The 11,792-nt window shown below is 50.5% G+C and overlaps 1 protein-coding gene across 16 annotated transcripts in view; it reads left to right on the plus strand.

The window, feature by feature from the left end:
* RUSC2 (RUN and SH3 domain containing 2) overlaps positions 1–11,442 on the plus strand; it is a 57,222-nt gene extending 45,780 nt beyond the window's left edge. For 12 of the 16 annotated variants that reach the window (XM_012577623.5, XM_012577626.5, XM_072922677.1 and 9 more), the window contains 9 exons: positions 168–368; positions 1,535–1,678; positions 2,625–2,701; positions 4,741–4,915; positions 5,594–5,699; positions 6,735–6,781; positions 7,759–8,731; positions 9,335–9,508; positions 9,826–11,442. In XM_012577623.5, coding sequence (XP_012433077.1) covers positions 168–368; positions 1,535–1,678; positions 2,625–2,701; positions 4,741–4,915; positions 5,594–5,699; positions 6,735–6,781; positions 7,759–8,731; positions 9,335–9,508; positions 9,826–10,006 — 2,078 coding nt within the window. In that variant the 3' untranslated portion in view covers positions 10,007–11,442. The remainder of the gene's footprint in view (positions 1–167; positions 369–1,534; positions 1,679–2,624; positions 2,702–4,740; positions 4,916–5,593; positions 5,700–6,734; positions 6,782–7,758; positions 8,732–9,334; positions 9,509–9,825) is intronic. The other 4 variants (XM_072922681.1, XM_030258629.4, XM_030258630.4 and 1 more) reach the window with 1 other exon arrangement.
* The last annotated feature ends 350 nt before the right edge of the window (positions 11,443–11,792 follow it).

Consider the following 11,792-nt stretch of genomic DNA (forward strand, 5'->3'; position numbering starts at 1 on the left):
CCACGTGCATGTGCTAATGTCCTGAAATGCTGCTGGACCTCTGAGTAATGTGCTGTCTCTCTTTCTTTGTCCTACATCTTTCTCTACTCTCCCTTCCTGTTTCCCTTCTGCATCCTCTCGTGTGCTCTCATCATCCTGTCTGGTGCTCACTGCCCACGGCATCCCAGCGAACCACCTCTCCCCGCAAGCGCTGAAGTGGCGGGAGTACAGGCGGAGGAACCCCCTGGGTCTGGACCATGTTTCAGGGCTGCCCAGCTTAGCAGGCAGCTTGGACAGGGGGCAGCAAGAGCCTCGGCTGAACCGGGGCAACCCCATCTTTGAGCTCCCTGGCGCTCTCAGCACCAGCCATTTCCACTGCAAGCTGAACGGTGCGCACCACCTTTCTGCTGGGGGGCCTTGGAAGGTGACCTTGGGACTCAGGCTCAGTTTTCTTGAGGCTCGAGTTAAGTTTGGATTCATCACTGCTTTGCCTGCTCAGAGCAGGAGGGATGATACATCTGTTCACAGTTGGGGCTGAAGGGTTCAAGAGGAAAGTGAAAATTGCTTCACTGGTTCAAATCTCTGTGAAGCCTGCCTTCTCCATGAGGTGAGAGCTGTCAGATCCAGCTCTGAGCTGGGTTGAAGGGCAAAGTGAATGGCCCAAGACCCTGCTTGGGTCAGTAAATGCTCCTGGACTGTGGTTAGCTTGTAGTTTGTCTCACACAGGAGTTGGGGCCCTTGGAGATCTCACATCTGTGCCCCATGATGCCTGACTATCCTGTACCCCAGCCCTGACAACGTGCTGGGTGCTGAGCTGTAGATTTCATGAGGCAGCTGACAACACTAAAGACCCTCATAGGACTCTATCTTCTCCAGGCTTTGCCCTTAAGGTGTTCCCCTCTCCTCCAAAACCTGTGCAGGAAGGGGCGGGCTGCTTTTGACTGAACCTCTTGACACTCTTGTGGGAAGAGCAGTGTGGTCTGTCTGTGGGAGGAAGAGCATTCTACAAGCTAGCCTCAAGCCATGGAGGCAATTCCTCAAAGCCTTATACCTCACTCCACCAACCGAAACATTTTCTCTATCTTTCTTCAAGGGAAAATGCATAGCACAGAGTCAAACAGATGGAAGTCAAGCATATGGGAGAGCTCCTATGTGTCACCCCTTGAAAACAGAGGCCATCCCAGAGAACAGGCAGCAAACATGCAGGTTGTTGTCTGTGGATGCCTGTGTGTGACAAGTAACGATTTTCTCTCTGCTGGCTTCTGACCCTGCTTGCACCAGCGTGAGGAGTCTGATGCAGCAAGGTTTCCCTTAGCCCTAGCCCATGAGAGTGAACCTCCCACAGCCTCTTCCAGAGCCTGTGGGCGCCCAGTCAAGCTGGAGGTGGTATTGGGTAGGCCATGGGGATCAGTTGTGCAGGCACACATTGCAAACCACTGCTGGGGTAGCAACAAGCCTTTAGCCTCAGTGTCCCAGCAGAGGACAGGTGGCATGAAAACTGCTTCGGTGTGCAGGACTGGGGCTGATCCTTGTCCCCTCTGTCTTATCCATGCAGGACAGTCTATGAGGCAACTCCAGCTTACCTACAATGACTTTTTCCCTGACTACTTCTCGCTAGCGGAGAAACCTCCTGCTGAGTTCTGCCTCTCCCCAGATGGCAACACAGAGTCCATCTCCATTGACTTGCTGCAGAAGAAGGGTGAGTCTGTACATCTCTGATGGACCATGTAATGTGCCATGGAGTGTGCTTGAGCTTCTTCTCCCAGAAAATATGAGTAGAAAGGATTGTAAGTGTACAGGAATGGGCAGAGAGAGCAGACAGGCACAGGAGTGTGACCCTAAGGCAGGGCATGCTGCCACCCCAGGCTCTGTATACGATGGTAGACCTACATGTGTATCTGTGTGATCTTGCAGATGTGCTAACCTGAGATTTTGTAATTTAGGTTAAAAGTCTGTTCAGTCCTACATAAATAGTATAAAATCGTATTAATTATATAAAAAGGTGGGAGAAAAGAGTCCAGAGCAGGACAAGATATGGCTGTGGTGGGATCCATGCTAGAGGCAGGGCTGGCAGGACTTGACAGCTCATTTGTTATCATTTTAGAGGTAAGGGATGTGCAAAAAGGTTCCCATGCCTTTACCAACTATGTGCTCATAATTACGAGGTGGCAGCCTTCCCTTCTGTTTCAGTTCTGTTCTCACACTATCTGGTGCAAGTAACAGATTACACACCACTGGCTTGTTACTGAAAGTCATGACAAAATGCAAGGCTTCTGTCCTGCCACCCTGTGGCATCAAGGCAGCAAAAGACACTTTGCCTCAGATCCCACCTCTGCTGCCTCAGGGCATGGAGTGTGGAGGTGATGGTCCCTCTCCCTTGGGAATATTGACAGGTTATTGACTGTCCCTGTCCCTGTCCTTGTCCCTGAGAATATTGACTGTCCTACTGGCAGGCTGATAGGTGAGTGCTGGAACCAGCAGGAAAACTTTTGGTGAGGACTTAGGAGAGTCTCTGTATATTTTTTGGCAGAGAGGGCTTGTGTGTAGTCATGGGCTTACAGTGCCCCTGGCTGATTACTTCCAGGAGGGTTTTGTCAGAGTCAGCAGCCCCTCAGACAGCTCTTTGACCTGTTGTTTTCCTCTAGGTCTGGTGAAGGCCATCAACACTGCTGTTGACCTGATTGTGGCTCACTTTGGAACCAGCAGGGATCCAGGGGTGAAGGTATGTCTTGCATCCAACTCCATTCTGAGTGGCATGGAGAGTACAGAGCAAGATTGCCTCTCCGTTCTCTTCATGTCAAAAACTACAGGTTATCTAACAAAGGCAGGAGTACCAAGAACAATTCAAACAAAAGTGATGGCATACCATGCAGCAGATAGTAAATCTGTGACAATTCCTGCTGCATGATGCAGTAAGTACATGTATTTAAAGGAAGATCAGAAAAACACAGGGAAATTATTAAACATATTAAACTTATTAAATATACAGGAATAATGTCTAGCTTAGGCTCTGAGTTGGAAGTTGTAGGCTGTGAAAGTATAAAGGGCAAGTATTATGTATATTTGTTCTGGTTTTACTCCTTCTTTATGTACTTACTATGGTTCATAAGACGAAACACCAGGCCAGCTGCCCTTCTGGTTCAATGCAGCACACCAGCTCTTTTTTTTCACATAGTGGAGAGATGTGGCTCCCTCCTCCACATGTCCCATGACTCTGGTCTGGCACTGGTACCAGGTTGTTCCCTATCCTTCAGCATCTCACATTTTAAAGTGAGATATCATATAATTTTAATAGTAATCGAAATTGTATCAGACTTCATTCATCTGGGGCAGTTGGTCAGTCCCACGGTAGCTCTTACCATTAATACATTAGAGTATTTAGAGTACATCTAAGGGACTGGTGGTCTTAGGCCTGTGCTCTCCTCATTTCCCATTTCTGGAATAACACAGAAGTGCATCTAGGTTGCCCTGGGGCTGGCTGTCTTTGGCCTGTGCTCCCTCATCCCCCATTTCTGGGAATAACACAGAAGCAGAACAATTTTGCTTGTGTTTGCACCAGGTGTTGTTTGCAGTCCTGTGACACCCAGCATGTTTATGGTGCCTCCTCTCAGTGCTGAATGATTTGGCTTCAGTCAGGTGACTCTGGGCAGCAATGTGACACTATTTGGACGTGACAATTCCCCTGGCATGCCATCCCCAAGGAGAAACCTGACTGGGACAGATTCCAAAACCATTCAATCTTATCTCAGAGCCCAGTGTAATTTTGTCCTAATTATGGCTGTTGCTGATGCAGAGATTGCTGTGCAACGTAACCAGAGCTGTTGAGATTCCCATGTCTTTTTAGGGCTTCCCAGTGAATTTCCAATACTTGCTGTGTAGGTTTGAGGAATAATTGCAACATTCTCCCACTACTTTTCTTATCAGACAATGCTGTGGTTTTAACCTCGGGTTTCTTTGTACATCAGTGTGCAGGGGCTGAGCATTCACCTGCCAAAAGGCAGCATCCATCCCTGCTGCTGCTGTGCTCAGTGGATCTGACCGGATTATTCCTGAGCCAAGTTCAGTTTCAGTTCAGGACTTTTGTGAACCTGTGCCAACTGGTCAGTATAATTCCAGCTCAGCTGGTAAAATCTGTGCCCTGAACACCATTGCCTGACCCATTTGGATGGACCCTTCGACAGCTCAAAGACTGTTACCAGCAGAATGTGTCCCTGCTCTGCTGGTGCTGGGCTCTTACATGCTTCCTCTTCACCTCAATCTGAGCTCTGGCCATCCATTTTGCCCTCATCTGTTTACTTACAGTAATCCCTAGGAGCTGGAGCTTGACATGTCACTGAGAGTGTTCCAAAACCCCTCAGTGCTGGTAGTTTTATATGGCATGGTGTTTCCTGCTCCAAAATTAGCTTCAGGAAAATCTACAGCAGCAAGAATATCCCCAGCTCTTTTCTTCCTCCAGCAGGAGAGCTTTGCTATCCCTTTTGGAAGAACCAGGCATCCTTTCTAATTGGGATAACCTCTTCCCAATCGAATATATTCTTTTTTCAAGTTACTACATCTTCCCAGTCTGGGAAAGAGCTTGCAGAGAGCAATCCAAAACTGGTGTATGAAACATCAGGAGTGAAAGCAAAGACCCTGCATGTTGAAGGAGCTGCTGAGCCTGATGTTGTTTGCTAGGTGTCTGTATTGGGGCTGAACTGTTTCCATCCATGTGTACCTTGAAAATGGTTAGCAGCACTCTCACTGTTGCCTGTTGTCCACTAGGCCAAACTTGGGAACAGCTCTGTGAGCCCCAATGTGGGGCATCTCATCCTGAAATACCTGTGCCCAGCTGTCCGGGACATTCTGAGTGATGGGCTCAAGGCTTATGTCCTGGACATGATCATTGGCCAGAGGAGGAACATCCCCTGGAGTGTGGTGGAGGCATCCACCCAGCTAGGTATGGATGTTGTGCAGTAGTGCCTGTGGTAGTTGTGGCTGGGAGGTGCTGGGGAAGGTTGTCTCTAAGGATGGGAGTGCAAAACACCCATTTTCCTGCATGAAACAGGGTGCACATGTGCCATCTCTTGCAAGAAGGGTGACACACTGCGCTATTCTTCCCAAGTACTTACGGTCATTTCCCCTGAAATTTGCAAATTCTCCCGTAACAGGGCGAACCAATAAAAAAAAAGGAGAAAAAAACCCCTGCAAAATTAATTCCACATTTGTTTCTGCATCATACTGGGAAGTCTCATAGCCTGATTGTGGCAAATCTTCAGCTCTGCAGTTATCTCTATGATTGCAGATACCCCAAATTATAAGCACACGCCAAAATATTCTCTTTACATGCTGATTTTGAGCCAGTGGCTGTGATTGTCACTGAAGTGTGGGAGGCGGGTCCTTGTGGTAATGAAACTCTTCCAGAGTTTTGGGGTGGTGGTCTGGGATGGATCACAGCCCATCTCCCATGCGTAGTCTAAGTGTTGTTAAGGCCTGAGCTCGCAGTGACATGGTGGAGAGGCAATGCACACACAGACATGGACACCCAGAGGTCTGTCTTGGCCTGATGCTCCATCCTGTGGTGCAGTTTTGGCTTTGGTCACCACAGCTAATCTCAACAATTTGCTTCTGTCCACAGGACCCTCTACAAAGTTGCTGCACAGCCTCTACAGCAAGATCAGCCAGTACACAGAGCTCACCAACCACACCATGCGGTTCAATGCGTTCATCTTCGGCCTCCTCAAGTAAGCAGGACCTGTAGGGTGGCTGCACGTCGCTGTCCAGGGCTGGCAGCAGCTGTTGGTCCTTGACTTCAGTCAGGCACAGTTGACCATGGAAAGAACTTAAGAATCTAGGAAGCCACTTCCTAGAAGCAGGCAAGGGAAGGAAGAAGCTGCAAGCCTCAGAGAATTCCTTCCAGGTCAGGAGTGAGGATGAGTGGCTGTAGCCAACTGAAGAACAGGGTCAGTCTGTTTTAGCCCCAAAATATTAGGTAAGATAACTGTCTGTCCAATTTAATATGAGGTTAGACATAATATATGCATTTATTACTCTTGGAAATTCCTCTTTAAAGCACTCTTTCCTGGAGCTGCAGTGAATCCCAAAGCATGAGGCTCTGAAGGAGAAATTAATGTGGTTCAGGACCCCAGACTGGCCCCTCTAGTTTAGATAAGGAGTGTGTTTAACAGAGGAAAGCAGTGATACGTTTTTGTGGGTGAAGGGATAAGCACTGCTAGGATGGTGTTTCCCTGGTCCTCTCTGGTGGTCAGCAAGAGCTCTGGCAGTGGCAACAGAGTTCTGAAGATCTCCAGATGTTGTAGAACTCCTCCAGGCAGGAACAAGTTCTGCCCTGCTCTCCCCACACAGAGTGACCCAGCTCTCCCCCACTGGCACAGGATACTGTCATATTTTGGGCTGAGCCACCAGCACTGGTCTTAGTTTTGTAGATCATCTTCCTCTTCCACAGCAGCCTCTTCTCAGCAGAACAAAGCTCTGTCAAGGACATAGGAGCAAAATAGTGAGGAATCTTGCTGCAAACATGGTTGTTTGTGGTTACAGTTATACATGTAAAGCTGTGTAGATGTTCAGTGATAGGCTAGGTGTCCATGATAAAGGCATGCTGATGGGACTGAAGCACTGTCCTTTCCCCGAGGTTCACAATTCATGCATTGTAAATGCCCCTCTCCAGCCACACTTCTTGTGGCAGAAGAGTGATGATGAATGGGGTTAATAGTCTTTCATTGTTTCTTTCTTACCCTGCTAATTTTCCATTCCTGCAGTATCCGGTCCTTGGAATTCTGGTTCAACCACCTTTACAACCATGAAGGTAAGAGCCTGAAGGCTGTGGGCTGCAGTGGGAGCCAAACTCTGCATACAAATAGAGCATGGGATGGAAATGTGTTTCTCTTGTTGCTCTCTCACCTTGAGCTGCTCTTCTCTGTCCTGAGGTGAAGGACTAAGCTATAGAGAGTCTCAGTGTAGCAGGGAAATCCCAGGTCGAAGTCCAAGCATCATCCTTCCACCTGAACCTGGACTTCCATTCTTCTCCCCGCCTGCACCTAGTACCCAAGGCTTTCAGATCAGATCCCTCAATCTATCTGCAGGAGATCAGATCTATGCCTCCCCAAATATCTATGTTTCTATGTTCCCTTCCAGAGAGTATTGTATGCCTGGAGATGTGCACACTTACCTAAAAATTTTCAGGTATGGAAAATAGGAAGTAATGGAAAGGAAAACATGACATACAAAATGCAGATTTTACTGGATATATCTGTTTTATAGCAAAATAGAAATAGAATAGAAATTAGATTAGAATAGAATAGAAATTAGAATAGAATAGAATAGAATAGAATAGAATAGAATAGAATAGAATAGAATAGAATAGAATAGAATAGAATAGAATAGAATAGAATAGACAAGAATAGAATAGGGTCTTGTGCTTATCCTGGCTTTCTGAAGCAGAAGACAGCCATCTATTAGAGCATCATTAAGACCTGGAAGTGTGAGAAAAAGCTGGGACTGTCAGGTAATTTCCATCTTTCTTCCATGGCATTTGGTGGCAGAGGTCATCTGAACTGATAGTCTGCTAGGCAAGTCCTGGCTGCAGGTACAACTAGAAAGCTCTGTCTGGGCCAGTTTGCTGCAAGGTCACAGAGCATCTGGTGCTCCTTGACCCAGGCCTGAGCCTCACACTGTTACCAAAAACTGGTGTCCATCTCCTTTCCTCATAGCTTCAGCAACTTCATGATGGCTTGGCAATGGTGGCAAGAGCATCTCCTCTAATTAATGTCTTTTTTCCCACAGACATCATCCTGGCACACTACCAACCAGTGGGCTTCTTGTGCCTGTCTCACAGTGTGTGTCAACCTCTTTTTGAGGAGCTCCTGCTCCTACTACAGCCTCTCTCCCTGCTGCCCTTCAACCTGGACCTCCTCTTCGAGCACCACCTGATGCAGATGGGCAAAGAGCAGCAGCAGCAAAAGGAGCTGCTGCGTGTGAAGCAGGACCTACTGCTTTCTGTGCACTCCACCCTGCAGTTGATGCGGACCCGGGGCAGCAGTGAGGATCCTGATGGCTGCAGCACTGCCCCTGAAGCATGCCAAGGGGGTGCCAGAGATGGTGACATCTCACCAGGGCACAGCCCACAGCAAGATGTGAGTGAGAAGAGGGTCAAGGGAGTGGGGGCCTCCTGCGGAGAAGGTGATAGGGAGGAAGAACAGACTAAGATGCGAGAGAGCACGTGGGAGGGGAAGAAGGACAAGCAGGCAGGTTGGTGGTACCAGCTCATGCAGACATCTCAAATTTACATCGAGAGCTCAGCCGAAGGCTCAAAGTTCATCCGCTCTGAGAAGAAGAAAGCAGCTTTGAATCCTGCACCCAGGTCAGTGGAGACCCACAAGGCACCACCTCCCCGAGAAGGCGTGGTGGAGGGTGCAGAGGCTTGTCCCATTGCTGAGGGCACCTTGCAGGAGAGGCCCAAGGCGGCCAGCAAACCAAGTCCTGAAACCATAGAAGAGCCCTTGGAAAAGCCCCAGCAGGTAGCGGTTGGCGAAGAGGTGAAGGAACGGAGCTGGCCCTTCTGGATGGGCAGCCCCCCAGACTCTGTGCTTACAGAGCTAAAGCGCAGCAAGGAGAAGGAGGCTCAGCAAAGAGTGGGAGCAGCAGCAGCTCCCCAAGAAGGCAACAGCACCAGTGCATCAGAGGGCAGCCAACCCATCAAGTGGGGACACTTGTTTGGGTACAGGAAGGTACAAAAAGAAACCAGACAACCAAACAGGTAAGGGCAGGGGTGGTTTGGCGCTTAGAAGGGCTGGTTAACCTGGACTATGGCAGTACAGGTGGAAGTCAGTCCACGAGCTGACCGCTGGGCTACACCATGGTGGCACATCAAGGGTCTGTAACCCTGCTTAGTGCTGCCAGCCTGCCTTAATTCTTCCCATACCCTTGCTCAGTCCATCTCATAGGCTATCCTCTTCTGCCTGAGCTCTGTCACTGCCTTGGCATCTAAACCCTGCTACATGGCCCCATTATCACCCCATCCCTCCCAAAACCACATGTTGAGAACATAGAGCCATCCTTGTTGCTTACAACAGGTGTGGGGGAAGGGTGAAGTTGCCTCCAGTAGCTGAGACCCCTGTGCGCTGCCTCTCCCTCTATACACCCTTACTGCTTCTGAAAATGACCACTGGAAATGCCCTTCCTAGTCCAGGCTGTGGTGTTACATCTGAGCCTTCCCTGCCTGGAGACCTAGGGCGCTGCCTAGCAGAGCGCTTCGTGAGTGAAGCCAAACCTGTAAGGCGTGACATTGCCATGAGACCACCTGCTCTGTTTCCCCGGGTGCACTTTCCTGCCACTGACTGCTTCTGTCTCCTCCTTCCAGGTTGCCCTCTGGCTGGCTGAGCTTGGACAAATCCGTCTTCCAGCTGGTGGCCCAGACAGTTGGGGCTAGCATGTGGCGTGAAGCAGCCCCGGAGCCAGACCCTCCCAATCCAGAACCACCTGAGGCACCTGCTGTGGCACGATCAGCCCGGGCAGTGTCTCCTCACCCTACCTGGTGAGTGACACCAAGTGGATAATCTTGTAGGTGCTGGAATGTGTTAGGTTGAGGGTGGCACGGCTCTACCTGTTGCAGTTTGCCTGGCCCCCTTTATAGTCATGGACCAGAGAATGATGTGGGGCAGTGATGCAGCTTGTGCATCCATCCATCACAACTCTGCAATCTGCAGGTGATGGGGAGATGGAGGGGGCGAGTGGGAGCCTGGCTGGGGAGAGAAGCAGGGATTATTTTCCTCTCTCCCTGGGGCCTGTGGTGGTCCCTGGGTGGAGTGAGTGTCCTGAGGTGAGCTAACCCTCCTTTCTTTTTGCTTGCAGTGAGGTGAAAGCTCTTTGCCATCACATTGCCACAGAGTCAGGACAACTGAGCTTCAACAAAGGGGATATTCTGCGCGTCATCTCCAAGGTGGATGGTGACTGGCTGCAGTGCAGCCTTGGCTCTGAGAAGGGACTGGTGCCCATCATGTATGTCACCCACCCTGAGGATGAGGACTATTGACACGTTTAGGAGGCCAAGCACAGTTCCTGGGCTGCTGAGGCTCCTCTGGGGTAGCCTATCCTGCCAGAGGAACAAACACAGCTTCTTGCTAGTTTCCTACCTTTCCTGCCATTACAGAATACAGTAACCGTAGGTGGTTCCTTCTTGCTCCTCCTTGTGCAGCTGCCAAAGGCCAACTTAGCATCCCGGGGTCTTCTGCAAACTGCACCTTGTATTGCCAGGCATCATCATGCATGCAGCCACACCAGGGACTGCCTGACCCCCCCCTCCGCCTCACACTGTCTGCAGCACCCATAGGCCATGGACTTGTACACTACGGGAACCGGGGCAGTCCCTGCCAGAGCAGCGCTGCCCAGCTGTTGGATGCTGGAGGGTGCAGGATGCTGGCCGTCCCCTCCCTGGGAGTGGCAGTGCAGTCTGCAGTCTCCAGCATCCCTGGCATCCTCAGCTGAAGGGGTGGGAGCACCTTGCATTAGCAGGGTCCCTACAAGGCTGGGCTAATGGGTTGTGTTTATTGGGGCACTGCAAGGTAGGCTCCCTCACACTACAGCATCCCTATCCCAGTGTGCTGTAGTGGTTCCTGGTGGGTTGTACTGGGACAAGTGGCCTGGCAGTGCCTCACTGCAGGGCTGAGGCTGTACATGGCCACAGCCAGGGGAGGGGGACAGGATATGTGTGTGAGTGTGGAGCAAAGGGGTGTGTGGGGTTGCGAGGAAGGCATGGGGTTGTTCAGTGTTATGTAGGTCCAGGATGGGTAGTGCCACCCTGTGAAGAGATGGGTGCTTTGGGGGGAGGCCCTGTGCCCTCCACACTGAGCAGGGAACCGGTGCCTGGGAAGTCCTGGGATGCTCAGTGGAGGGCGCTGGAGGGGAGGGAATGAGGGCAGGGTCCCTGTCTGGGCTAAGGATTTGGAGGCAGTGCTCTCAGCAAGTAGATTGCGGGTGCTCCTAGAGGGAGCTGGGGAGTCTGGCAAGGGTGGGGGTGGTGCTCTCTTTGGCACATGGTTTCTGGTCTTGCTGAGCAGTGCTGTGGGGTGGGGGGGATAAGTGTTGTGCACAAACACAAGGGGATACTGGAGGTCCTGGGGTCCTTGGTAGAGGCAATGCCAGTCAACCCCTTCCTTGCCATGTTCATGCCGCCTGCTGTAGTGGGGATCTTCACCTGCCTGTCAGGTGGGGAACAGTGTTAATGAAAGGCCATGCCAGTATTTGGTGCCATGGCCGGCTTGACGCTGTTCACAGCATCGTGCCTGGGCTGGCTTCACCATGGCAAGGGGCCCTGGTCTTGCTAGGTTACCTCCTGCTTGTACATCGCTTAGCGGATGTTGCACCATATTTAATTTGTATTTCCCTGTTAGAATGAGGTATCTCACCTTTATTTATTTCTTTATTTATGATGCATATTAATAAAAAAGGTGCTGATTGAGCTCTCTGCAACCCAGACTTATCATTTCAGCACATCCCTTTGAAGGGTCTGTGGGTTACCAGTGCTGGGACACTGCACTGCAGGCTTCCTCCTGCATTCACCACAGCCTACACCAGACCTTCAGGAGGACATAGGTTGCCCCCAGCAGTCACACCTGTCAGTTCAGGCCTGAGGCGTGGGAGGGTGGGCACTACAGATGATGATATATCTTGGGGAGGCAGCACTGTTTGGGGTTCCCTGAGCATTGTTTGCAGCCACCCAAGCAGGTTTCAGACAGGAGATCACATCATCTCAGCCTGGAATCTGCTTCTCCAGGGTCATGGGAAGGTGAAGGTGAAGGAGGGGTTGTGGGACCCATGGT

Source organism: Taeniopygia guttata, chromosome Z (genome assembly GCF_048771995.1).
Source record: "Taeniopygia guttata chromosome Z, bTaeGut7.mat, whole genome shotgun sequence".
Classification (NCBI taxonomy): Eukaryota; Metazoa; Chordata; class Aves; order Passeriformes; family Estrildidae; genus Taeniopygia; species Taeniopygia guttata.